Source organism: Antennarius striatus, chromosome 14 (genome assembly GCF_040054535.1).
Source record: "Antennarius striatus isolate MH-2024 chromosome 14, ASM4005453v1, whole genome shotgun sequence".
Taxonomy (NCBI): Eukaryota; Metazoa; Chordata; class Actinopteri; order Lophiiformes; family Antennariidae; genus Antennarius; species Antennarius striatus.
In genome coordinates this window covers 5,108,624-5,135,912 of record NC_090789.1, presented here as the reverse complement: position 1 = coordinate 5,135,912, position 27,289 = coordinate 5,108,624, and the positions used below count along the sequence as shown (strand labels likewise).

Below are 27,289 nucleotides of genomic sequence, written 5' to 3'. Positions count from 1 at the left end.
CCTCTTATCAGCTGTGACAGTGAATAAGGGACTTTGGAGACCTAAAGATCGAGCAACATATCATATACAATGACAATGTTTGTGCAGTAAATATTATGACTGTTATATCACATGGACTATTAAAAACACTGCTAACACAAAAAGAAATGGTTGATCTACACAATACACAACTTGTGACATTTACATGTGAGCTCTCCTGTTTTCAGTCCTCCAGGATGTGGATAAGCAACTTGTCGCTTATCACACTGGATTATTAATCGCAGCAGCTGTTGCAAGCAGTGGCTCGAGGGTAAACCAATGCTGAGACTGAAACATTTACTAACCCTGCAAAAGTAGGCATCCGTTTTGCACAGTCACTTTTGCAATATCACAAGAGACAATCACTGCAAAGCAACTCCGAATGCATTTTTTTCCCTGCATAGCCAATGTATAATTTCTTTAAGTTTATAAATGATAGAAAAGCACTAACATCAAGTGTGTGAGAGCACACATATATCGTCAGCATTCCATACAAAATCAGGACATCCACATTCAAAAAGACCTCACTAAATGAGGAATATTTAACAGAAGGTTGCTACTGAATGCATCACTTTCCAGTATTTTATCTTTGCCTCAGATGTCTCAAATTTAATAGATCCGTTTTGACCATTAAAACTAAAATTCCCCTCTTTAACAAAGTTGGTGCCTCTTCAAACTATGACAGTCATGCCGTTATCTCAGTTTCTCATTGAAGACTAAACCAAGATCAACCAATAGCGAACACTTAAAGTTAACAACTGCGTTCTGATAAGCTTGTCTTACAAATGACGAGACTTCACCACACTGGAGAAAGTTATGAAATCATTTATTCCCAGCACATGTGGTTGTGTACATCTCCAACATACGGTACTGTGCACATGAGAAGCATCATAATTGACATTACACTGTAAATGAATGGTGTCACTTCTCCTGCTCACATTCTCACACACTCAGTCACACAAACAGACAGACGGACAACTGGTCAGGCCTTCGGGGAAATAAAAATTCTCTACAGTTTGTCTGACATCAGATCCGCTCCGTTAGTCATTAATTTTGCGTTGGCCAACACAGTTTATTGTGCTGTGGTACTCATGTCCTTAGAAACACCACAAGAGCTACAGTCCAGGCTCTGGCGTATGGTGTGACATTTTTTAGCATCCAGTCTTTTTTTTTATTATGCGGATAAGAAGTGTGGCTGTAGGACTACTGACTACACATCAAGCTTGAGATTTGTGAATTTTCAGTGCAGACTTGGTCTCTAACATCTGGAAAAAGAGGGAGGTGTTACACTCACAAAAACCAAATTATACCTCTCTCCCTTCTTTCCCCTTCTTATACATGCTCTTTACTAAACAGTAAGCTAAACACAGTTTCATCATACCAACTGGAAAATGTTTGTGACAACTACTGACATAATCAAGTTTTCTTTGCAAGAACGAAAAATGGTACACATGCATACACACACCCCGTCTGACGCCCAGAGGCGTGCACACTGCACGCATCACCAGACACCAAAATCAAACAGCGTAAAAAACCCCAAAAACCTTCAGTACTGTGAAAAAGTATTTGCCTCTTTCCTGATTTCTTCTTTTAGTGTATTTGTCTTACTCAAATGTATCAGATCAAACAAGTTTTTTATATAACCCCATTAGATGAATTGAATTAATTAAATTAAGTGTGACTGACCACATTTATTTTGGAAAGTTCAATTTCAGTAGATACACCCAAGACATCACATCAATGGAACCTGTCTGGCAAAGTGAAGTAGGGAAAAAGATCTCAAAAAGCCACACACCATTCTATGTCCATAACAATCACTGCCATCTATCAGTCTGGACAGTTAGAGTCATTTCTAAGGTTCTGGTACTCTGATTGAACATTACCTAAAGAACTGCAGGCCTCACTTGCATCACTTTAGGCCGGTGTTTGTGACTCCACAGCATCATACCAACAGTTAATCATGGTGCTGTGATGGTCTGAGGCTGCATTGCTGCTTGAGCACCCGGCAACTGTTCCAAGATTCTTCTGCAGCAATGTGAAAGATTCATTGCCAGTTATGGCAAATGTTTCATTGCAGTTGTTGCTACTAAAGGTAGCAGAACCAAGCGATATGGCCTTTGAATAACTTTTTACATTAATAGAACGGGATTATTTAGATGCATAAGAGGCATGTAATTTTTCACAGCACTGTTATGGCGACTCCCAGGACCTGCGCGGAACTCTGTCACTTGTCAAAAGGTAAGAGCAGTCAAAACACATGATCTTTGCTTCCTGTTTCTAGCTAGATTAAAAACACAAGATGATGAAGATGGATGTGGAGCGGTCACGACTGTGTAGCCTACAGATTAGGGCTACTGGAGCAAGGCTATCGCAGCAATACATTTCTACCAGCCTGTAGTGTGTTGGGTTGTAACTTGAGAGCAGGATGGAGGGTTTATTATTTACATGCCGTGCACAAGCAAGTCCATTAGATGAAGTTTTAGTCTGCCATCTGATCAAGTCTATGAAGCCTTCACGTGACCAAGATGTGCAGAAAAAAAATGAGGATTTTCCTCAAATAAAGCCAGAAAATCTAAAAACCGTTTGGTCCACATTATAGCAGATATTTGGGTCAGCGCTAGTGCTCCACATGTCAATCGTCTGAAGAGGTTTGTCCCTCTTCTTTTTTTTTTTGCATATTTATGGCCAAAAATCCCAGAGGGCATAAACCAGTGTTTCATAATTAGCACAGAAAGCAGAGAAATCAAAGATGAGGTCCATGTGTGTCGAGTTTGTGAATGAGATTAACTAGTTAAAAATACCAATACGGTACCAGAAACAAGTAAATTAAGAGTGGGAGAGACAGCTGATCATAAATAAAGCATAATCTAAAACAATTTACATTAAAAGATGAGTGGGACAAAATATGGCAGGAAGTCTAAAAATAAAAACTGACCTCTATATGAAAGATAATAAAAATGAATCCATGCGACAGTCTCAAATTTAGCCTGGTTATTTCATGGTCATTTGATTTTTGTTTTTTTCTTCAAAGATGACTGTCAATAATGTTAAACAGGCAGAGCACATTTGGATTTTCCTTATAGCAAGCAAGTATGTTGAGATCACATGCTGTTCAATGGTACAGGTTATCAATACTGGCCTAGTGCTGGTTGTGTTGTTGTAAGAGGGGCAACAAGCAGTCAGGAATCTGCCTCCTTCCCTTCTCCTGCTGACAAGAACTTCACCCTCCCCTCTGTCCTGGAGTCTCCCCCCCACACAAAACATATATAAAAAGACAAAAAAAAAAAAAATCAAATCAAAATACATACATCGTTATCTGTCCCCTTAACCAATAACCCCCGTCCCAGTCTCTCTTCTTTCACCCAAACCCCTCGTTAATAGTGTTTTCAATATGAAACAGTGGACACACCCATGTCAGATTCTAACAGTTACATGGCTTTAGCGCAGTCGGCCTGCTTTCCATCGAGTGAGTGTTGAGAGAGAAAGGGAGGAAGTAGAGGGGGGGAGGAGAGTGGAGGCAGGCAGAGAGGGACAGAGGGAGGCTTCAGCTCCAAAACAGAGGGTGGAGTATTAGTGATGCCATCTGTCCTCCTCACTACTTCAGGATTAGATGGAGTCCTTCACCCAATTCATCTGGAGAGGGAAGAACGTGAAGGAAGAAGTACATCAAATCCTTGTCAAATAAGCAGCATTCTTACACGATTTAAAGAAAATCAGCTCCCAGCGTATCGTCAGCTCACCTTTGACGGTGCTGATCAAAAAACAGCTCTCGTCAGGCAAGTTGTAAACCATCTGGAAAACAAGAAACACCAGGTAAAAAAAAAATCCAACAGCTCAGGATTCCAACATATAACCACCTTTTACAAACAGTGTGTGTGTGTGTGTGTGTGTACCTGGTCACTGAGCAGAATGTGTATGCCTGTTGGGCCCTGTCTGTACACCTGGTTGATGGTTCCCAGAGGAAGGCTGCACACACACGCCATCTTGCGGACCAGTTCTACAGCTGTGAGATCCTCCAAGTACAGAGCATGATACACTGACAGGAAAAAGGAAGAGGACGATTTAAACTCGTGATCATAGGGGTTGTGTTGTCACCGGCATCTGCAGGTTATTTTCTTCATCCGTGAGCAGGATTACGAGAAACCTTGTGACTGACTTTCAGAAAAATTTGATTAAGGTTTAACTAAATTAAAGGGAGCTGTTGAGTGGAGGTATGCGCTCAACAGTGCACCCTTCTAGGCATCCACGAAGGTTTTGTACCGTGTAAATTCGAGGAAAGGCTGCGTTCTCCGTTTTCGTTGGTGCCGTGTCTCTCCAGCAGAGGGCTCTCTTGAGACTCTTGACAGACGTACACAGTCAACCTGGGACGTACAGACCTACGCAAACAGACATGAAAAATAATGAGACACCTTTAAAAACACTCACACAGAAGTCAGCAGGAATAACAGGAACAAACACACACCTGGATTTAAGTGCATTGAAGAGTCTGATCCCATCCGCCGGCCCGCAAATCTGGACCAAGTCGTCCCGGGTTAGCTTCAACAAATCAGAACCTGCACGAGTAAAACCACTGGTAAAACAGCTGTAAGAGTACAGCCATATGTTAGTGTGTTTGGCTGTGTGTGTACCTGAGAAGTGAGAGAAGAGTCGGGTGTAGGAGTTGAAGCGGTTTTTCAGCAGCCACTTCTGTGCGTCCTGTATGGAGGCAGTGGGGCTCAGCTGCTGCAGAGGACAGAGACCAGCGGGAGGTCAACACGACGGGATCTCAGCTTTACTTAAATAAATTGATCAACTCGGGCAACAAGCACCAACAGAATGTTATAAATTGATTTATTAATCAGACCAATACCATGAACTACAGGTGCAATTCGTAATATTAAGAATGGTTGTGGTCTTTCCTCACTACGTGTTCCAGTAAGTCGTGAACCCAACACCAGAAACCTGAAAAGAAGCAGCTAAATGGAATTCAGCCATTGTTAATGTCATTCTTGACACCTGTACGTTTGCTGCTGTGACGTGTTGAAATGTCTGCTTTTCCACCACTTCATATAGCTGAGAAGACTGCAGTCTGACCTCCGAACTGCCATGGCTGCCAGGATCTGCCTGATGATTGGGTGAGGATGAGTCACTACAACAAAAAAGAGACGACAGATGATGAGCTTTGCATTTTTTTAGAACGTGGGATGTGAATGAATTTATTTATTGTTAAAATGTCAAATAGACCGGGGATATTGTTTAGTCGCATTAATTGTTCATCCTCCTGAGCACAAAACTTAACCGTTTAACAGATCTGAAATTCAAATATCTGAGTGAATTTTGGAAACAATTCCAATTTGGAATTCTAGAAGCCCAAGCCTCATAGTGAAAGATCAGCAGAGATCGACAAACGCTTCAGCTAAAGGATGAACACACTCACCTGTCTGGTACTGAGGAGGTTGTGTAGGTGGACAGTGGGGTGGAGGAGAAGGAGGGAGTAGCTGCCTGGTTGGTGCTGACGTAGGCCTTGTCTGGCCAAGGGGAGCACTGTGAGAAGACGCACACACAGACATGTACAACTTTAAAATACTGCCCATCCCAGCAGCTGAGGATGTTGTGTTTAAAAGCCTCAGACTGCTCGGCGGAGTGATGAACAGGAGGACTGAAGGCACAGCTTACACTGCCTCTCTTGGCCAGTGAGTCGCCACAGTCAGCAGGAAGTGTCCTCTTGCTGGATTTCTTCAGTTCATGGTCACCCGCATCCTCTATGATGGGTTCAAGCCTTGTCTGCACACAGAAACACGGCAGAGGTAGCACACAACCACACACAACAAATCTGGTAACACACTCAGTGACGGAGGTGTGACATGCGAGTGTGCAGCTTGTGAGTTTTTTTTCCTCAAAGTCAAGCTGTGATAAAGGATTATTTTTTTATAAAAATAACCATTAAGTTCTGACCCAATTTCAGGAAACCCATTCTCAATTTTAAAATGTGTTTTATTTGGTGTTCTTTTGTAGTTTGTTCTATTCCTGCGCAGCTGCCACTGCATACTGACCTCTGAAAGGATAGTGGTATCGTAAGAAGGCTGGTACTTTTCCTTCTCTTGAGCAGTGCGTTTCTCCATCTTCTCCCGGTCTGTCTTCTGCTTACGGTCCGCTCCCTTTGGCTAAACGGGAAGAAGAGAGATCAGACTAAGGATGACAGATTTAATACAGATCATAAAATGAAAAATGGCTGCTTGTGATCAATCACTGGGTAAAAAATGGCTGGGGTGTTACCTTAAAGACTTTGATTTGGCAGGAGGCAGAGTGAAGGTGCTCTGTGTACTCTCCGTTTTCACCCTGGGTGAAAGTGTCGAACTGGATTCGGAACGGGACGCCCTTCTCACCCCCGTGCTTTCTGGGAGTGAACTCCGTGCTGATGCAGTGCACCTGCAGACAAACAGCAGGGGGAGAAAAAGAAGCGCGGTCGTCAACAGATTACGCATTTGATGTGGAAATTCGGAGTCATCGCCCCACCAGAAGTGTGATGTGTGATGACCGGGATGTTGGTGGGCTACCTGGACGAAAACAGAGCTTCTTTTTTTCATATCCCACAGGAACTCGGCCGCGTTGAGCTGGGACAGGTGAGTCTTCGGCTCCACGATCCCCACTGACATAGGGATATCTGTCTCACACACAAACACAGACACTTGAACACAAAGTCGCACACATGATGCCGGAAAAATAAAGCACTTGTCGTCAGCCATCCTCACCGATGTCGAGGAGACGGTCTCCTGGACGATTCCACTTCCAGCCCTCCAGCTGCTGATGCTCTGTGTACTGCAGGCGGCGGTCGTGAAACACCACTCGCACGATGCTCTGGACACAAACACACGTGTGTGAGCTCCAAAGTGGCCTCGAGGTAACACGTAAATGTCTTCGGTGTCGTTTCACTCCGGCTGTAGGCATCGTCTCACCTTAACCATCTTGTTGTTGAGCTCTGGGAACTCATCTGGCTTCCTGTTGTCCAACATGCGTACCTCATAAGACTGGCCTGAGGAGGAGAGAAGAAATACGGGTAAGGTGACAGAAAAATGAGACAGTAGATTGAATACATACTACTCCACATCCTTTAAAAGCCTAAAGCAGATTGTTTCTTGTTGATGTGTTGTTTGTTTGTCCACATCTATCTCCAGAAGCTGCAGACGAGTTACGCTTAAGTAAGAGACAGAATTGATCCCAAGGTGATCACCTTTTAAATCAACCTTTAATCACATTTATGGAGTCCTGATTCATGTCAATTCATGTCACTATAATGAAAAATAAAGCAAGGGTAATCATATAAAAATATCCAGGCATGGGCAATTACTGTATGAAGCTAGATCCAGAAATTTAACCTGTCCAAACAACACCTGTTCCTTCTTAAATGTGATGTTTTTCTGAATTTCAAATGAATATTCTTCATTATTTTGTTCATTTTCAGATATTCATTGAACCATCTAATATTTTACACAGACGGATTCCAACCAAAACTTTATTAGGTCCATCTTGCACTATTACATGCATAGACCTTCTATGATTGTTAGCAACATGTGGACTCTTCCCCAGACCAAGATCCAGATCAAATGCTTGCTCTATAGTCCAAGTGCAAAAGCCCTTTTTGTACACGTTTGGCCTTTTGGACCCTTTACAGAAAGTTACAGCAGGCCATCATCCTCGGTGCACAACAGGATGACAGGCATTTGACTTTTTTCTGCAGTTCATGCATTGTGCGTCTCACCTTGATTTAGGTATGTGAGCGTCTCGTCGTGCAGCTTGACAGCCGGCGACGTGGCGGCACACAACACATACTGGAATGGGGGATTTTTGGTCTCGTTTTCAGGAGGAAGGCTGGTGTCCTCCTGCTTGAATATGGGCAGAGCCAGTACATCACTGGGACAAAAAGAGGACAGGAAGTCAGAGTCAGCGCGGAAGACTCGGAAAAGACACGCGAGAAGGCTGAAAATGAAACATCGAAGAGTTGTGGTCGTTTTGGGGTTTTTTTCTGAACACATTACCGGTTGATTTTTTTCATCTCTGGCCTCTAAACATTTCAGCTTCCTATTCCTCAAAATCTTTATGTTTAGATTCTCAACGCCATGTGTTGATTGACATAATTTCATAATCAGTCCCCTCCTTAAAAGCAAAGAAAAACAAGACTGGATGTTCTCGTTTCACAACTTTCCAATAGCAAGTATATCCCAAAACCACCATCCTTAAAAATCATTGTTTTATTTATAACTTCACGATGTGGGGTAATTAAATCGGTGGGCTCGATTTAGATGATGTGACATTTTTCCATGAATCAAACGTCACTTGTTATGTATGCATGAGGTCGCAGCAGGACACGTGAACGGAAACACCCAGGGATAGACCGAGCTGCTGACACACACTATCTCTCACACTTGGCAGGCACTCGAGACAGCCAACGCGTCTTCAGCTCACCCTGACAAATATTGCAAGAGTGTCAACAAGACGTGCGTGTGTGTGTGTGTGTGTGTGTACATGTGTGTATGTGTGCGTGTCTCACCACCCAGGAGAAACGCATATCACGGCATCTCATTACCTGGGAAACTTTTGACAAGTTATGATGCCATTCTAAACCCGGGTCAAACTTTTAAACAAGCTCGACTATTTCAAGATATTCCTACATCATCTTTCTACAAACAGCCGAGTCGTCCAAAGAGCAGCCTGCTGAATTTGTCCAACCTCACTTTCAGTCACTCGTTAATGTGTCGTGATACCCTGGATGGTGCGCCAGCTCACTTCACACACACACAAAAAAAAACATGGCTTTTTTGTTTTTGTTCCAAGTTCAATAAAACAATTTAAGCCCTATGATCACAAAGTAATTAATTCTTTAAGAATGTTAAGAAAATAATCCATCCACTTATTGGTGGATCACCATCATTATTGCAAAAGCCCAAATGTCCAGTTCAATGTCAAAAAAAGTCACTTATTGGACACTCAGCAAACTTTTTCCTGCATAATGATGCTGCCAAACATTCACCAGGATTGATCAGTGGGAAGAACATTTTCTCCAAATCTGCTGAATCTGCAGATGCGGAGGTCCGGGGCTGGTATGGCTGCATACAACCAAGCTGCTTGGATATATTGCCAAACTTCTCCAGAACGCCACTCGAGGCTTCCTTTGGTGAGAAGAACATACAATTCACAGGCAGCAGCTGCAGCAGTTCATGCAGATAACATGTCGACTGCATACGCTCTCACACCTGTGGAGTTGTTTCGGTTGATAAAACCGCACAACATAGACGGCTTTTCTACTGCAGCAAGACCAAAACACACCTGTGCAAAAGGTGGTTGGGTTGTCAAAATATTTATACTTCAACTATTTATGAGAGTAAATCAGAAATTTGGTATAAAATCTTTCACTTGAAAAAACAAAAGGTCAAAATCAAACATTCATATTTTTGTTGAGGGTAGATGTGCTTCCTGAAATCTGAGGAACTGTTTCCACTGACACTTGCGCAGACATTCTGCATCTGCCAGCTGCTGACTCCAAACACCCTCTGCAACCCCCTCCCAACCCCAGAGAGAGTACACTACTCCCAGCACCGCCCACCCACAAACACACACACACACACACTTTCAGCATTGTAGATTCTCACTGAAGACGTCAAAACTGAAGCAAGTTATATGGAATTATGTAGGAAACAAAAAATTGTGATAGAAACATCACACGCTACGACAAAACTGGTTCACATGAGGACCGCTTCAGGAACAGAAGAGTCACCTCTGATGCAGAGGATAATCTGGGTTCTAGTAGTAGAGATATCTCTACATCAACTGATCAGAAGAGACTGTGGGAATCAGGCCTTTATGGTAAAATAAACTATGATTAAAAACAAGCAACAATAAGAACAGATTTATTTAGTCACATATGTGTTCATTCATAGTTTTGGTGACTTCAGTGAAAATCTACAAAGAAAATACTCTCAAAAATAAAGAAAACCATTAAACTTTTTGACTGGCAGTGTGCATCATAACACACTGAAACACACACACACACACTTCCACCACACTCAGATAAACATGCTAAGAGCAGATGGACTTGGACACTGCTGATAAGACGCATACATTTTCAGGGAGCGTGTTACCTTCAGCAGCGAAACATCATCACTTTCCATTACATGTTATATAACGCAGCACAAACATACCAAGAGTAACTAATGGAACAGGTGGTTACAACCACACAAACATATTATCAACACATAGTACCAATTAATCAGTGAGTCACCGACTCACGCAACACTTTTATTGGGACTGTCACTCATGTGTGTAGCGGCTAGAGCCAGGGATGATGAAACCATGCCAGACATCAGTTATGCAGTAAAATGTCAGTTCCATTGACAGTCATAACAAAATTGTTGTTCTATACAAATTTTAGGGGGAAAAAAATAGAAATTTGATAATATAAAATTTAACACCACTGGAGAAATTAATATAGAAACACTATGTGACTTGAAAAAAAAGTCTCTAAAAATAACAACCCAAACAAAGACCCTGTGGTGCAAACTTTCAAGAATCTGACTGCATCCAATGTCAAGTTCAGACAGGTCACCTTACAACCTGTAGTTAAACTGTACATTATGCACTGACGATGTGTGTTCATCCAATATTTGTTTGCTGGTTATCTGAATTGTTAGAAAAAAATTTTAAAAAAAAAATCACATTAATGTTTTAATTTACTTAAAACTTGGCATCAGGATAAGGCAGCAAACAAACAAGTACATTTCTCTGTGGATGTGGATGCATGGGACTTGACAGACTTTTTATTTAATCACACTTCCTTATTAACAAGGTGTGATTTTAAAAATTTTGCAAACTGCATGAAACCATTGCTCATTATTCTTTTTTTGTAGCATTTTTATGGTCTGCTGAATGTCATTCTAGTTTCCTTGTTTGATCAGATATTCTCCAATAATAAAAAAAAAGAAAATATCCTCTAACATTTTCTCTACTCACTCACTTTTTTAGAGCAAGATCTAAATTAAAACATGAATTGTGTAGTTTTTGATAAGGTTGTTGTGACCCAGAACTCTTAGACATACAAATGAACTTTGGTAACAATTTATATTTTAGGAAAAACAATTATCCATTAAATCTTAAGTCTTACAAAACTGTATAAAAAAAGTGAACACATTAGGATTGTGTATTTCAGCTTCCAACTAGTAAAGAGGTGCTTTATGTTTGTTCATCTTACACACACTGATCTGATCTTCTAGGAACATGTCTACCATTAGGTTTTCATTCAAACTCAGGTGGGTAAAAATCTGTTTTCTGAGGGGCCAAACCAGGGCATCAACTGACTTCCTGAGTGTTATCTCGAAAAGTACACAACGTTTAGATCTCCATATAGAAACAGACCCACAGTTAGGACACGTGTCCTTCAATTTATTAACACGTAATGTGTGTTTCTTATGTGGTTTCCTATATATTTAGGGGTTAAATGGATCGTGGCAGTCAACAATACCTGCCATATCCCAGATCCCAAAACAAAGAGAAGCCATCGCACTAATACAATGGGAATAACACAAACAGGCGCGGGGTTGTGTGGATGGGTGTGGGGTCTAGAAATCCATCCAAACACATAAGCCATTCTCTTGAACGACTCACAATGGTGTGGATAAATTGGGGGGTGGTGGTGGTGGTTGTGTGTTAATCCCCATCTCTAACCTCATACTGTAGGCTCCAGCCCCCAGCTCCTGCCCGATGCCGGACAAGCTGGCATCGAAGTCGTGCACAAGCCCCGACTCGATCGTGGCATCGTCCATCTTCAGTACCCAGGCCATTGGCCCCAGCTCCTTGTCCTCGGCTTCAACTCGTAGGGCCGCCAGCTTGTCTCAGGTACGAGGGCTCGACGAGCGAGGAAGTGGGCTCTGCAGCTTCTGAGCGATACCGCGATAGGAAAGTTATGCTGCTAGCCCGCTAGCCACTCCTTGGAAAGCTGGGCAGGCGAATTTGTTGCTTTCCACAGAGACTTGATGGATCGCCATATCTTCATTCGAGATTTAGGGGATCTTTAGTCACACAAAAGTTGTGCTACACAACTGGCAGACTGTCTAAAAATCAATGCTAAGTTATTCCACTCAGCGGCCAAACGTTAGTCGTGACTGAGGATGCGAGCAGATTGTCAGCATGCTAATGTTAGCTAACCGTTAAGCTAGCGTCACAAAGGCAACTTAAACATGCTAGCGTGGATCCAGCAGCCTCATTGTCACCCCGGGTACGGCTTCTTCGAGCAGCCTAGCTAACACTAGCCAACTCAAACGGAACAAGCAGAGGCTATTATTTTGTTTTAGTCCATATCCGCATCCCACATCGTGTCCGCACAGCTGTTGCTACCTGGCTATCAGGCTAACTAGCATCAACTTCACTTGGTGTAACTGCGAGATGTCCGGTGATCGCAACCGCAGCTCTCCTCTGGCGCTCGCTGTACCAACCCAACCCGCTCTCCTTTTTTCATCGCGGTTGCTGGAGTCACCACCGAGGCTCTCAGGCTTCCAGGTAGCAGTCCTTAAACCATCCAAAGAGCAGCGGTTGACTTAGCACCAGGGATCAACACGGGTCCCTCAGCAAACAGACAGTCGATCGGTGGAGCCTACAAGAGCTGCGCGACCGCCAGCCAAAGGAAGGATGCCAGGAAAGCTAACAACCAATCACAGGCCAGTTTCAGTGCCCAGCGCAGGGAGATGAACCAATCAGAGCCCTCCGAGCTTCCGTCATGGTGCGCAACTGTACCTGCGTTTTACTTCTTACAATTTATAACGCATCTGACAGTCAACAAGGATGAAGACTTGAAACAGGAGAAATACTCGATTTATTCGACAATACACACACACACACACACACACACACACACACACACACACACACACACACACAAATGATGAGGCTCCAAAATCGAGAAAGCAAATAAATATATAAACATATATGTTATGCATTACAAAGTCGAGAGCGAACGACATAAAATATCAGATTCATACCTTGTGTGTCTGCTGCCAACTTGTCTCTGAGTGGGGGCGCTGAAGTTTTCGGTGTAGGACTGCCAGAACAACATGCTGGCCCGACAAACACCTGTCGCCGCTGCGGTGCGTCTCACTCCAAATAAACACAACTCAGACCCCCGACGAGGAGTTTCATGTCCCCGCTGTACGTCAGCGCTGACGACACGTTTTGTCTGCAAAAAGTTGTTTCCTGCGTGTTTAATAATTATCCACCATGTCGGACCCTGAACGTCGCGTAGTCGAAAGTAGAAAAAGTTTTACACGCTCTATTTTGGAAAGAGAGAGGAAGCCCCGCCCCCCGCGATAACCACAGTGGTCCTCTGACGGCTTGTTAAATTCAGGGTGAATTCATGTCAGACTAAGATCAAAAGTATAAAACCTAAGATTAAATATATATAAAATTTACTTTATGCATCTGATACAATAGTGAAGCTGTAATTTGAGTAATGGGTGCAAATAAGGCACACTTAAAAGTCTAATTTTCTCAAAAACCAATATAAGGCGCACTGGACCTTATAGTCCAGTGCGCCTTATATATGAAAAACGGGTTTTAGAATATGCCATTTATTGAAGGTGTGCTTTATAGTCCAGTGCGCCTTATAGTGCGGAAAATACTGTATTTGAATCTGCGTGTAATTAAATTGACTTAACATTCCTTCTTTTGTCACAGCACTGTGCTGTGCCAGAGGTATGAAGGTACATGAATTGATTCTATTGCGATTCAAGAACATGAATCGCAATAGAGTCAGTTGCTTTTTCAGGTAACTTCACAAAGCGAATCTTTTTGAGATTTTCAGTACAGACCACGTTGTAGCAGCAGGGACAGTTCAGTTCAGGTGTCTTTTGTAAGGAAAATCATTTACAGGCCAGCTGGTACTTTATCTTTTGCTGCACCTAAATTTAAACTACATGCATACAAGAAATTCAAAACCCGTTTCTCAAATAGTTGTTGCTTATAGCACTGTTTTTATTTTAAACTAGGTTTAGGTCACCACTGGCATTCCATGCGCCTTGTCTTAGTTTATCAATTAACAATCGTGACTATCAATGAATCACCACCATTCCACAGCTAAAACTTAAAGTCGTAATTTTGATGAATCAAACATTAAACAACAATCACAACTATCTGACATTTCCCCTTCTTATCAATAGACCGAACATATATTGACTTGCGATCAAACAACCCGAGATTTAAGGTGACATAACTCACCTTTAGTCCATATCCACTGCAGATAAGATATCTAGATCATCATGAAATAGTATAAGCATGAACTGTTACACTCCCAGCCAACAAGTCTGTGCATCACATTTGGTGACTGAACAGAACAACATATATCATGTTTTATATGGAGAGGATGACAAATGAACATTTATCCTTTCTTTGAAAAAACTTGACAAATCAGAAAACAAAAAATAAATTCCATTTTGATTAGTCTTCAGTTTTAAACTACCAAAGTTCTTTTTTTATCATGTGGTGATTTTGGGGGCTCATCTCCCTGACTCTCAGTCGGAGTAAAACTTAGAACCTCGTGTTCGAGTTTATTCCAGATCCTCATTTCCAGCTTCATCATTATTAAAAGGCAAAGAGTATTGTGTTCTGTACAACTTCTTGATTTTATTGTAAGCACAGCTTTGTAAATGCACAGAGGAGACAACAGTTAAAACTAGAATGTTACAAAGAGGGGGAGGGAAAGAGACACAATGAAGAGAAAAAGAATGACTTTTTTTTTCAGAGCTGTAAATAATACATTTCTACAAATTTCTCAGCTGAGAAATCATAAGTGTGTGAGAGACTACTGCACGCGCAAGAGAGGAAATAAAAACAAGAATGGACACAGGTGCCCTTGTGCACCCCGCCAGGGGACTCTCCTAAATGACAGTTATCTGATTTCCATTTTAATATCATATATAGATACATATTCACTATTTGATAATAAGCCATGTCCTGTCATACTTGATATAGTGAGAAGCACACAACCGTCGTTCTTCCTTATGTTGCCCAGAAGTGGTCCGATCCAAGATAAGCTTGGAGAAACAGAGGACACGGACGTTGCTGAAAGGTGTGGACGTTTGTTCACATTATTTTTAAAATGCCAATCTCACTGCTGTGACTGTCAATCTGAACAGAATAAAAAGTTCTTTTTAAAATTTAGTCTCATGCATAGCCCAAGCATACAATGCCTCCTATACTTTGGAATCGGCCTACATACTGTGTTTATTACGAGCTGGCATTGCCCACTGTGACTTTTCGTTAGTGATGGGCAGGGTTGGTTGGTCGTACCTTTTAGGCTAATCAGCACCTTTCTGAAAGAGAGAAAGCGTGTGTTTATGTGTGAGAGAGAAAAACCCAGACATTTAAAAACTGCTGCAGTTAACCTTCATTGTGTAAAATAAATCCAAACTATGACACAATGTACATTTACATTCCTGCCTATCTTGCCCCAGTTACTCGCCGTGAAACAAAGACACAAGGGCGGCACCATTTGTTCGGCTTGACGTGTTCTATGAACCTTATCCCCGAAAAAGAAATGAGAACCATGCAGTTGCACCACTTTCTGTTGACATCAAGATGTTACAGGGGGATTGCGGTTTCTGTTTGGGACACAGAGGAACTGGAGAGGACGGACTTTTTCATATATTGGTGTTTATTGACTTGGTGGAGGATGTGAGTGTTTATGTGTTTCCATATTTAAAGGCTTGCTTCAGTCTGAGTTTGGAGTTTTCCTCAGCGACGGTCAGGAGGACCGTAACACTCCTCTGTTCCGCACCACGACTCCCATCCAGCAGCAGGACAGGAAACGTATGAGGACTGCATACCTGTGTGTTTGTGTGTGAGTGCGAGTGAATGCGAGGAGTTTGCTCCTGTGAGACTGTTAGGATGACGGTTTTGTTTTTGGTCAGTGTCGGCGTGAGCTCATGGACAGAGGGTTTGTTTGTTTGGTGGGCACAGATGCAGTTCTGCGTTTGTCCCTTGGGGGGTTGCTGTGCCTCCTATAGACCTTCAGATGGAGGTTCGCTGCCACTGGACCCCGACTGAGCACGCTTGATGTACAGATTCAACAGCTTCAGCTGCAGACACAGAGGACAGATGTGTAAGCATTGGAAGCTAATAATAATGTATAATAAGGAGAAAGTTCCATCACTGGTTTCACTATTGGAGCGAATCCCACAATGTTATAATCTTTTGTGGGACACTATATATAAATAAACAAGGATTTACTTGTTTATTTTTGCACACTGGTTCACGATAAAGTCCGTGTCTCCCGTTACCTTGCTGCTGGAGAGTTGGCTAAGGTGCGGTTTGAGGTCCTCTCCGATCACTGCGTAAATGGCCACCAAGCAGAAGACGCAGGCTTTCCTCACGCTGCTCTCAGAGTTGTCGTAACCCTGTTCAACCGTAACAAACAGGTCACAAACCAATATGGCACGTTGTTTACAACAGAACCGTCAGACTGTTGATATTTAAATGTGACTACAGGAAGTCTCAGTTTCATTACCTGTATGAGTCCTGGCACTATCTCTGGCAGCAGGTTGATCAAACCCTCGCGGGGAACCCTCTCCATCACTTTGGTCTGCATCTTGATGGCAGCCAGGTTGATAGGGTAGTCGGCTGACTGGATGATGGGACACAAAACTTTGATACACTGGTCTGGGCTGATGGACAGCGATAGCATAGCTGCTGTTTCCTCTGCTGCTCGTACCACCTGCAGAAACGCACAATAACACCATCAGGATAATGTGTGATGCCATTAAACACCTGTGTTTAAGCACACACACCTCCTTGTGGGGGTCTTTGTGAGCCTCCAGGGCCTTCATGATGGTGAGCTCTGCGTAGTTCTTGAACCTCCAGGGCTGTTTGCTTAGAATCTCCCTCAGAACCCGCAGAGCCAGCGTTCGGATCACATGCTGGGATAATCACAAATGTTTTAAGTTAAAAAAAAAAACAAACAAAAAAAAACGATCTCAGTTTTGTGCATGTTTGCACAGAGTTCCCAGAAACACCTCACCTCTCTGTCACCCATCGTTTCCAGCAGGAGCAGCAGGATGGTCTTGAAATGTTCATCCCACACCTGCAGGGTGTTGTCACGAATCAGCTTCAGCAGTTCACACAGGGCCGCCTTCCTCTCCTCCACGCGCTCGTTGTGATTCGACAGCTCCTTCAGCAGCTCGGCCACCACCTCTGACTGGTCCAGGCTGCTGTCTGATAAAAGGCAGAATGCCATCATTAAACAATCTGTTCTGAGCTTCGGCGCCTTTTTTTCTCTCCGTCTCTGTGCTTACCATCGGTGAGATGCTCAGAGTCCTCCAAGCTGGTGTCTTTGCGGCCGTGTTTGAAAGGAGAGTCCAGGAAGTGTTCGCGAGCTCCACGGGGGCTGGAGGACAGCAGGGGGGTGTTGAGGAGGGACGTCTTATTGTCTAGAGCCATGCGGCCTCCATCCATCAGGTCTGACATTCTGCCGTCTGTCCCGCCGTCCCCCTGCAGAGATGCGATTCGACCGTAACAGAGGCTGTATTAAACATTCACGGCTGCATTTGCATTCGATTCATCCCATGAGTTAAGCGCAGAGTAACTTTGCACGTTAAACCAATGGCGAGAAGGGAATTAACAGCAGTTAAGTTTTTGGATTCTTAATGAAAACACCAACAACAACCGAACAACAGGTTCACGGCAGCTGAGTTTTAATAAAAACTTCCAAAATCAGGGCAAAACATGTTTGGTGTGAAAGCATCACCAAAAAAAAAAAAAAAAAAAATCTAAATAAATTCCTAGTTTAGTTTTTGGGAATCAGAATGTTTTTGTTTTGTGGATATTTACACTAAGACTACTGAAGTCCACTCTCTGAGTGATGAGTCAGGTGTACTGGAAAGCTGCTGACACACAGGCTGGTTGGATTTCAGATGTGCCTCCGAGGAAAATGTCAGGAGGTTATGCCTCTGCGCTGAAATGTGCACCGCGTCCTCAGAAAAGGGGGCGGGGCTGACCGCAGGGCTGAAGTTGTAAATTTAGACTGAACAAACAGAGTTCAGATAAGCACTTGAGGAATTATAAAAGAGAAACGTGTTGCTGAAAGAAAAGAAAAAAATCCTCTCGTCCAGTTTCACACGGGATCGGATCAAACATGATTTCATCAGTAGCTGCAGAGGATTAACTTTGCAGTTGTCCAGCTCATAAACACAGAGTGTGTGTCGCTCAGCTCCCTCAGGGAGGGAGGAGCGGTGGAAAAGATTAGATGTCAGGGTCAAGTGGGTCTCTCTGCCTGTGTGTCTGTGTTTAGGCCTTTGCTTCTGTTAATTTCGTACTAGTGTGGTTTTGTGCATCTGCTTGTATTAAATGCTTCTGTTTAAAGCAGTTTTTAATTTCTGTAAAAGTAGTGCCAAATATTTTTGGTATTGTAGCAAAACAAAAGCACCAATTTTCCATAGTTATCTAATCAGATAAAAATGAAGGGTTGACATTTTATGTCCCAAAAGGTCAAAGGTCAACTTTTACTGTTACATCATGATTTATGGCTATTATGCAACCACAGAACTCTGACCATGTTCCACATTTAGTGAGACAGTCCTTTGAACTCTGGTGCTTGTAGATCTTTTGAACTACAGGGTTGAAAATGTTCATGAAGAATCTAAATTTGAAAGGTTGCAGCATCGTTGGGGCCACATCCACATTGGAAGCATCATCATTCACCAAAAGCTCATTGGTTTGCTGAAACCAAAATTCATTTGACTGTCATGCATCAGTTACTACATATTATAGAGGGATTTGCTACAGGCTTCATTTTTTTTTATTCTCTGCTATCTTTAATAAAAATATCTCTGCATTTTCCGGTGGTTCTCTCTTGAATCATTTTATCGTGTCAAACGTCAATTAAAACCATTGATGCACACTCGCACCAATCCGTCTGCTCTACTGACCTCGTCTCCTTCCCGCCGCTGGACTGGGTCGTTCATATCCTCTTGGCTGCGGACGCTGAAGTTCTGGATCGCCTCGGTGACACCTTTCAGCGAGCTGTAGATGTCCTCTGAGTTCATGTTCTCCGTGTCGTAGTCGAATGCACTGCACAAAAACAAGGTAGATAAGGACACTGAGCCGGGTGCTGTGGAATTACATCTGAAGCAATTCATCAAGGTTCTAAATGTCAGACCCCAAATATGTATCACATCAATTTTTATCTGAAACAATGAGAATAAATCTCCAATCAAAATGATATAAACTTCATGTTTTCCACTAAATTACATCAAAACCATAAAAAACATTATTGGCTATTAGTATGCCAACAATGTTTAGCCCAAGACTCTAGACACGTAAGAGGATAACTACCCTCTTCCGCAGCTTTACAAACATCTGCAGACTTTACTCTTCTCTTCATTTATTGACTTGTTCCAAGCTAATATGTCAACGTTTGTTACACGGATTGCCCATTATAAAAATGTCACAGCAAGCGTCTGTGCACACAAAGAGAAGTAAGCATTTGTTTGTAACCTTGGTGATGGGGTGTTCTGGGAGGTGTTGGTGGGGGAAGTGACCGGGCTGGACCAGCTGGCGGGAGATCTAGGGGTGTGTCGGGTCAGAGGGCTGCCCATTGATGCCTTAGAAAAAGAAAAACATTTAGTTGGAGTGAGAAACATGAATTAAAGGTGGAGTGTTCTGTGTAATTGACAGGGTGTGTGTGTGTGTGTGTGTGTGTGTGTGTGTGTGTTACCTGTGCTATGTTGCCAGTGTTCTTCAGGTGGTTTTGAAGCAGCTTGGTGGCGCCGTCCTGGAAGGTTTTGGGCAGAGCTGCCAGCAGCATTGTAAACTCTGGAGTGTTGAGCTGGAACAATGAGATGAGCACCGACTGGGCCGCCTGTGAAACACACAACACATCTGTTAGACCCTTCACTGTGAATTAAACAGGGCAGCAGTTCTAAACTCCTGGAATCACATCTTGAAGGAGATTTTAAGGATTCCGTGTGGTAACATCATGTCTGGTTTCAGTATCTGCACCTTTCTGACATCAGAGCTCTTGGGCTCAGTTGTCCAGGTGATGATGCGCGAGACGGCCAGCCTCGTCTCGCTGGAGTTCACAAAGTCTGGAGCTTCCATCTGTAAAGTCAGTGTCTCGATATACTTCAGAATGGCCACTTTCACCTGTGATGCAAACACACATTTTGAGAAAAAAAAAATCTGGAGTTAGATAGATTAATGACAAACACTGCGGCCAATAGTCGCCTGCAGAAACACAAGAGGTCAACAACTAAGGCCATACAGATGAAAATGTGACTGACAGGCAGCATCAACAACCACAGCAGATTTTTCATCCCTCGCAGGTCTGGAAATGAAATGATAATCAGAAGGAGATCACATGGCATTCATACCATTTTAAAAACAAATTAATCACAAGAAAAGATGACAAATGACAAAAAACAAAACAAAAAAAACCAAATCCACAAATGCCAACATTCACCACAGGCTTTTCCTCATCGCCCTCTCTCCGTCTCCCCTAATATGAACCTCATGGACCAGAACCTCCTCCACATCACTTTGCAGCATCGTACGCGCCACATAATTGCTCCCCCCGGAGCGCACTGACCTGGGAGGACCGGCTCCAGGCTGCGGCCTGCTCGTCTAGAGAGCAGGCGTGACGCCGCGCTCTGGGGGGGAACAATTTTACCCCGGACCCTCCCCTGCCTCGCCCTCGCCCGCAACACGAGCTCCGAACAGGCTTCAGAGAGAGAGAGGAGAAGCACCGTGTCAATCAACAGGGGAAGAGAGGGGGGTGGGGGGGGCAAGAGGGAGACACAAGAGGGAGACACAAGAGGGAGACACAAGAGGGAGACACAAGAGGGAGACACAAGAGGGAAGATTGGATGCAGGGAGTTAAAAAAAATTAAAAAGAAAGGATAGCAGGCTTTCAACGCTGAAATTCTATGATAATATCCTGAAAATCTAGCAATACACCTTTTAATTGCTTCAGCCACAAGATGGCAGCAACGATCTGCAATATCTGGTTAGCAGAAATAAATTTGAAATTCAGAACAAAGACTCAAAGCTGTTGAAAGAATCCTCAGGGAAAGGATGGTCTACTCTTTCTGACCACAATGAGTTTAAAATGATAATCATGCTTCAAAAGGAAAACGAGGGTGAAATTGTTGAGCTGATAAAATCTTCTATTTTCCAAGCCAGGTTGGAATGCAGGTTGAAAGGAATCGAGAAAATATTTGGAAGGAAAAGGAGGTGAAACGGGCAGTGGGAGAGCAAAGAGTGACACGACAAAAAGGTGAGTTAGAGGCATGGAGTAGGACAGTATGAGATGGGCGAGCTGGAGGAGGGATCCACACAGCAGCAAGGCAAGAAAGCCAATGAGGAAAAATTGCCGTCCAATCACAGCCCAGGATTCAGGGTTTTAGGAAGCAACACCAGGATGGGTAGAAATGAGTTCAGGTGGCATGCTCATGTCCAGCCTTAATATCCATCATTACCTCGCTCTCACACACACGCACGCACGCACACACACACACACACACACAGCAAATGAGCATGTCATATACCTTGAGGTTGGGCGTCTGTGTCTGGTCCACAGTGAACCGCATGAGAATAGTGAACTGGAGGTCATTGGGGAAAGACTCCCTGTTTGAGAAATAATAAATCAAGGTCATACTTGGCAAAGATCTATTACAACGTTATTACTAATATTACTCAATACCCATACCCCCCAAAAGCAACTGTTTGTATATTGTAAATTCTGGAACCCCTTGTTTAATGTCTGTAACAAACAATGAGAGCACCTTAGTTCAACTTCCTTACTCAAATATCATCTCAATATAAAATAGTGTAGCTCATGGATGAATAACATCTGTGTCCTGATCTGACACCAACCTTGTGACATCCAGCGCTCTCTGAACTTTGGCCTGTACGGAGCCCAGCAGGTCGGCTCCCATCTTCTTCAGCAGCTGCGTGAGCAGGACAAACAACCAGTCCTGCAGGTCCTCCTTATGGACCTGGATGAAATCCACCAGGGTCTCCAGGAACATACTGAACACCTACACAAATTACAAGGTTGAGTTACAGACTGATCCCGTGAGTTAGCTGCTCACACGACATGCATGCATTCAAAATAAGCAGGCAGGTAAGATCACAATGAAGAGGAATCGAGTGACGTTAGTTAAGTTACCCTCAGATCAACAAAATTATTTTTTTAAAATTAGCAAGCATGACACCAATCGGACTGAGTGGTGACCATCTCTAAATGTCAGTGATGTGGTGTGAGCTGGGTTAGTTAGTGATTATGTTGTTGCCATGATAACTGGTTATCCATCTAGGTTAATGAAGGAGATATTCAGCCAAACATAAATGTAGCAGCACAAGTTGGCCAAACTTACTCTCTACAGAGAGTTCCAGGTGGCATTGGGAGAAAAAGACACATCTGTTAGCATCATGGGAGAAAAAAAGTCACTGTTCACAAATGTAACTTTCAATCCAACATTTGCAAAATGGAGCCAGTCCAACACATATGAACGACAGCATCTAGATATGTGAAGTGACATTTTTTTTGCACACAACACAGAAGACCTTCGAGAGAAATTGAGGGGAAAAAAAAACATGGAGGATGAAAAGTGGGAATGGTATGGGATAGATGAGAGGAAGACAGGATCCATGGTGAGATGCAGTACCTTGAAGGAGGCTGAGCTTATACCGGATTCTGCTGTGCCGTACACTCTGCCGGAGTCTCGCTGAAATTCATCAAATCGTCAAACGTCAAACGAGAGAGAAGGTGGGAGGGCTCTCACACACCTTACGACATGTGTGAGGCAAGCGCCACTCACAAAATGGCCAGAGAAAGGTGGCAGTGTTAGAGAGGGCGAACCGCAGCTGGTTAGTTAGAGATAAGAACCGGCAGCCCGAATATTTGTGTGTGTGTGTGTGTGTGTGTGTGTGTGTCGTCAGTGTTGTTGCCTCAGGGAGGGGACAGAGACAGTGTCAGTGAATGCAGCGAGCACAGTCAGGATTTTGGCACAAGTGACAGAGCAATCCCAGAGGACGGCAGACTCGGGCGTGGCATGCCGTTAGAAAACAGTCCCTCACACACTCCGCATGCCCGTGGTTTTACGTTTGAGCGTGCGTGTGTGTGCGTGTGTGTATGTGTGGCTGTGTGTGTGTGTTCCACTTAACCCTGGATCTCTAAACATATTTAGAGGAGTATCCATGACTTAAGACGTGTCTGTGTGTGGTTTAACAAAGAGATCCCCGTTTGTTGGTTTAGGCAGAATCCGGTACAGTGAAGGATGGTGGGAGAATGTAAAAATCAAACTGGGTGAGAGATGAATCAATCAGGAGGAGTTCTGTGTTTTTCTGTGAGCACAGCACTGACATGCACTCCTACCTTACTGTGAGGGTCTGCAAACATCCTGGTAAAGATTTCACACAGCCTCTTCAACTCCACCCGACTGCAGACCAACAACAAACGACGTTAGATGAAAATCTAACAAATGATGCATCCTTTTAAACACACATCCATCTGCTCGGGTCCTGACCTGAGGGTGCGTTGGTTCTTGAGAAGCGCCTGCAGACCCAGAAGCCCCTCCTTCCTCTCTGACCAGTTTGCACTGGCACAACGGTTCAGCACCTGGCAAGAACCAGACACGTAAAGGCTCATTAATTCTGCAGTGAGGGATGTGATGATATTAAGATGTGCTAAACTTGATGCTTTTGGTAAATCTGAACTGCATTATTGTTAATCCGATTCAGACTTTTCTAGTGCATTGCCATTCGTCTCCAACCTCAGCTACATCCTCCGTCTGCCTCATGTAGGTGGGGATGGCTCCTCCGTTCCTGGAGCTGTAGGACCTCTCTGAACAGGCGCTGGATGCGTCGCTGTTGGCGTCGTCGTCGGAGTACATGCCGTAGTTTTCGTACCGTCGTCGTGCCGGCTTCTTCTGCGGGGTGAAGAACAAAACAGCAGACGTGAAATGAATTAAAAAAGGAAGCCATTGGAATACCAGGCACGGGCGGAGGAACATGCACTTTTACGCCCAACCTGATGGAACACAAGCACAGAAAAAACACACAAATACAATGCAAAGGCGAGGAGATGAGGCTGACCTTGGATCGCATGTCTCCCAACAGCTGACAGCAGTAAACAGAGGTTGAACCAGGGGGTTAATTAACAAAAAACACACTCCAGGAGGTGTGAGCTGCTCACAGGTGTTGGATAATGTACACATGCGTGCATCTTCATACCAGTGCATCCGCGAGAGCCTCTTCTACGTCTGAGCCCGTGTTGAGGACCCTCATGGCGCTGACCGAAGAGGAGAGCCGACTGGACTGACTTATGCCGAAACCCGATCCTGCGGAGAATCAGACAGACAGAATGAAAAAGGGAGGAAGCACGAAAATGCTTCATGGATCTGTCTCTCATTCTTCCTCTGATGGCCCGCCTCATCATTCATTGTCTGACACATCATATTTCTCATGAATGATCCTGTAATTTCATGTGATGGTTCGTTAGGCGACACTGCAGGAAACCACTGGGATGGAAAGAATGATAAAAAGAAAAGACATACAGTAAGAAAGCATCCTTGCAGACGAAGGGTAGAGCTAAATAACAGGAAAAAATGGGAACTGATAAATCTGGCAAGATTGTTGCCAGACAGCAACAAACTGAATGGGCGGAAACATGCGATTCCACTGGAAGGATCGACACCCTGGAGCAGAATGTAAATTTTAAAAAAAGAAGAAAAAAAAAAGAAACACGGAGGCTGATGGACAAAAAAACAGGCTGACAAATAATGCAGGTGGAGATGTGTGGTACTGAGGAATAACAAAAAGAGAAGAGCGAACGAATATTAAGGCAGTGGGTGGGTGAGGTACGGAGGAATAGATGTACTCAGCCTTCACCTGCAGCCCCAAAAGTGTCAGGTGTGTGGAGCGCTCCGGTGGAGCGAGAGTAGCTCCGCGCCGCTGCAACCACAAAAAAAAAACCGAAACACACATACAGAGTTTAACACTCACACACACGCGCAACAAACAGACACCAACCTAAAGGCTGATCGAACAGTCTGAAAAGAAAGCATGAAAAACGTGCAAGGAATTCTTTATAAATCACCCTCAACTTTTGGCTTTAAGTTTAAATCAGACACCGATTTAAAATAAATGTGTTTTTAGTTTGAGGCAACGTTTACTTTTCCTCCTCATCCCATTCCACTGCTCTACTCACCGAGAGGCGTGAAGGAGCGTACGGGGCTGGTGTCCCGGCTGCTCTCCCTGCTGGCCTCCCTGCTGCAGCCCTGACTCATACTGGGACGAGGGATACGACTGCCCCGAGCTAACGCCACCCAGGTTACAACGCAGCACCGCAGCAGATGTAAAGTACACGGGGAGAACAGGGGGAAAGAAGACCAGTGGAAAGAAGAGACAAGATAATAAGAACACAAAAAGACAAGACCAGAAAGAAGAAAGACATGAACAGTGACAAATGACAGAGGAGGAGGAGGAAGTACAAAGATGAAGACATGAACGAGGTAAAACGGGCAAAAGAGACAAACAAGAAAGACTTATGTCTGCTGGTCCTAAGGGAGCGTCTCCTCAGCGTTTATTCACTATTCATGATTGATTATTCAGCCAATTATTGCAATGATTAGAGATGCAACAAGGGATGCCTTATCAATTAATCCGTCTGCCATCATATTGATTTGGGGGGGGGAATAATCAACACAATTTCCTGGAGTCTAATTTCTTGTTTTGTCTGGTGAACAAACGGAGGTTGGAATTTGAAAATGTCTGGCATCATTTGTTTGTAGCAAACATCTTGAGTCATTTTCTGTATAAAACTTTACTATCTACAAGGTTCCAAAAGAGCCAAACATGACGTCTTTATATTGTGTGAATAGCAAAAATATTCAAATCTTAATAAATTTTAACAGACTAATGAAACAAACCGTTCTCTGCTTCTTTTTTTTAAAGTAAAGACTGAATTTGGCTTTGCTTGACTAAGCATTTCCGTTCTGGATGGGACGCACCCAGAAGCAGCTCAGGACAGCAGGACTCACATTTAAATGACACAAAAACAGTTTGATCACCTCCCACGATCCAGAGATTGACCCCACGTCTCACACAAAAACGTGCATCCAGCAGAAAAAAGAAGCGTTAGGAGAAAGATTTAGCGATTGTTGGGGTGGCCAGAGCAATTTTTATCCAGTAGCACGGCAATCAACTCCACCGTTGATTGCTGGTCATCAGCCTCTGCATCTATCCAGCCAATCAGGATTAATCACAGCCTACCAAAGGGATTACACACCAAGCCCTGACACAGCTTCATTGAACATGTCAGAAGGTTCATTGTCCAGCCAGTAACACAGGTTAGAAAAAGGGGGGGGGGGGGTTGGGGGGTCCCCATGATGGACCCTCGTCAACGGAACACAGCCATGAAGTCAGACACAGGTTAGAGGGATTGGCTCTGTGAGGCTGAGGCATCGAGCTACAGCTGGATGGAGGGATCGGGAAAGCGGGAGAGAGTGTGAGATTTGTAGCGACGGATGGGGATAAAGATGGGATGATGATTTTAATATGAGAATAGACAGATTGAGGTAAGGAGCTGGGCTGCAGGATTATTTTCTTGAGGGCGGGGCCTTACCTCCTCTGGACGCTCCGTTATAGATGGAACTAATGCTGGAAGGAGCTGGAGGACAGAAGCAGCGGGGGAGGAAGACAAGGAGCACAGGAGGAGGCACCGAGAAAAGGGAAGAGAGGGAAGAAAATTTGAGTCTAGATCCAAAGGTGTATGGGTTTAGCGTGTCTGAAGCACACAATTGAATAAACATCACATAAATCCTGAAAAGTTGAAGAATCCGAGACGCTTCCTTAGCTCTACATGACTGACAGGGAGCGTCAGGTATTTCACCTCCTGTGAGGTCATCAATCATGTACTTTCTTTTTAATGATGGAGCCGATTGCTTACCAACAGACAGGCGGGTGGGGGAGGAGTCTCTGGAGCAGCCCTGGCTGCGGGGGATGCGGCTGCGCCTCTGTCCGTTGCCGCCGGTCCCTGCCAGCACCCTGTGGGCCCCCGAGCTCATGGTGCTCAGGGCCGTACTCGTCAGAACGCGACCTGGAGATCCACTCCGACTGCCAGCTTTAGAGAGACAGACACAAGACGACAAAAGACAAGAGGGAGAACGTCACTTCTTCATACGGCTACGAGTGGAGAGAAAACCCTGGAGGAAGTGTGGAGCGTAATCCTAAATTTACACAGGGTTGCCTCTGCCCCTAC

General features: G+C 43.9%; 2 protein-coding genes across 24 annotated transcripts in view; both read right to left on the bottom strand.

Moving 5' to 3' along the window:
* Positions 1-827: 827 nt before the first annotated feature.
* ubp1 (upstream binding protein 1) lies at positions 828-13,271 on the bottom strand. Of its 5 annotated transcripts, none has more exons than XM_068333290.1 (16): positions 13,023-13,271; positions 7,757-7,908; positions 6,954-7,030; positions 6,750-6,855; positions 6,555-6,661; positions 6,274-6,426; positions 6,051-6,161; positions 5,674-5,781; positions 5,435-5,541; positions 5,014-5,146; positions 4,647-4,740; positions 4,481-4,571; positions 4,279-4,394; positions 3,912-4,054; positions 3,759-3,810; positions 828-3,651 (listed from the first exon to the last, which is right to left on the bottom strand). In XM_068333290.1, exons 1-16 carry the CDS (start codon positions 13,094-13,096, stop codon positions 3,614-3,616), a joined length of 1,662 nt encoding a protein of 553 aa, XP_068189391.1. In that variant the 5' UTR covers positions 13,097-13,271; the 3' UTR covers positions 828-3,613. The 5 variants fall into 5 exon arrangements, with proteins under 5 accessions (XP_068189391.1, XP_068189389.1, XP_068189390.1 ...); XM_068333288.1 differs by lacking the exon at positions 13,023-13,271 and adding an exon at positions 11,713-12,656; XM_068333289.1 differs by lacking the exon at positions 13,023-13,271 and adding an exon at positions 11,713-12,656 and having other exon boundaries at positions 5,020-5,146.
* Positions 13,272-13,986: 715 nt separating this feature from the next.
* Positions 13,987-27,289, bottom strand: part of clasp2 (cytoplasmic linker associated protein 2) — a 42,069-nt gene continuing 28,766 nt past the window's right edge. For 8 of the 19 annotated variants that reach the window (XM_068333211.1, XM_068333213.1, XM_068333215.1 and 5 more), the window contains 22 exons: positions 26,978-27,151; positions 26,654-26,698; positions 25,238-25,345; positions 24,919-24,981; positions 24,262-24,368; positions 24,124-24,147; positions 23,802-23,957; positions 23,556-23,647; positions 23,405-23,468; positions 22,695-22,754; positions 21,901-22,064; positions 21,573-21,651; positions 20,029-20,172; positions 19,745-19,888; positions 19,525-19,631; positions 18,957-19,098; positions 17,325-17,520; positions 17,051-17,244; positions 16,821-16,949; positions 16,541-16,747; positions 16,314-16,430; positions 13,987-16,112 (listed from right to left, as the gene is read on the bottom strand). In XM_068333211.1, coding sequence (XP_068189312.1) covers positions 16,035-16,112; positions 16,314-16,430; positions 16,541-16,747; positions 16,821-16,949; positions 17,051-17,244; positions 17,325-17,520; positions 18,957-19,098; positions 19,525-19,631; positions 19,745-19,888; positions 20,029-20,172; positions 21,573-21,651; positions 21,901-22,064; positions 22,695-22,754; positions 23,405-23,468; positions 23,556-23,647; positions 23,802-23,957; positions 24,124-24,147; positions 24,262-24,368; positions 24,919-24,981; positions 25,238-25,345; positions 26,654-26,698; positions 26,978-27,151 — 2,594 coding nt within the window. In that variant the 3' untranslated portion in view covers positions 13,987-16,034. The remainder of the gene's footprint in view (positions 16,113-16,313; positions 16,431-16,540; positions 16,748-16,820; positions 16,950-17,050; positions 17,245-17,324; positions 17,521-18,956; positions 19,099-19,524; positions 19,632-19,744; positions 19,889-20,028; positions 20,173-21,572; positions 21,652-21,900; positions 22,065-22,694; positions 22,755-23,404; positions 23,469-23,555; positions 23,648-23,801; positions 23,958-24,123; positions 24,148-24,261; positions 24,369-24,918; positions 24,982-25,237; positions 25,346-26,653; positions 26,699-26,977; positions 27,152-27,289) is intronic. The other 11 variants (XM_068333216.1, XM_068333212.1, XM_068333217.1 and 8 more) reach the window with 11 other exon arrangements.

Bases quoted from the DNA above. Each gene is read 5' to 3' on its own strand.
- ubp1 (XM_068333288.1), bottom strand. From the start codon at position 11,828: ATGGCCTGGGTACTGAAGATGGACGATGCCACGATCGAGTCGGGGCTT. The intron at 6,162-6,273 runs GTAACACCCCAG...CTTCCCGTTTAG, and splicing joins GCCAAATCAAAGTCTTTAAG to CCAAAGGGAGCGGACCGTAA. The intron at 3,652-3,758 runs GTGAGCTGACGA...TTCCCTCTCCAG, and splicing joins TTTGATCAGCACCGTCAAAG to ATGAATTGGGTGAAGGACTC.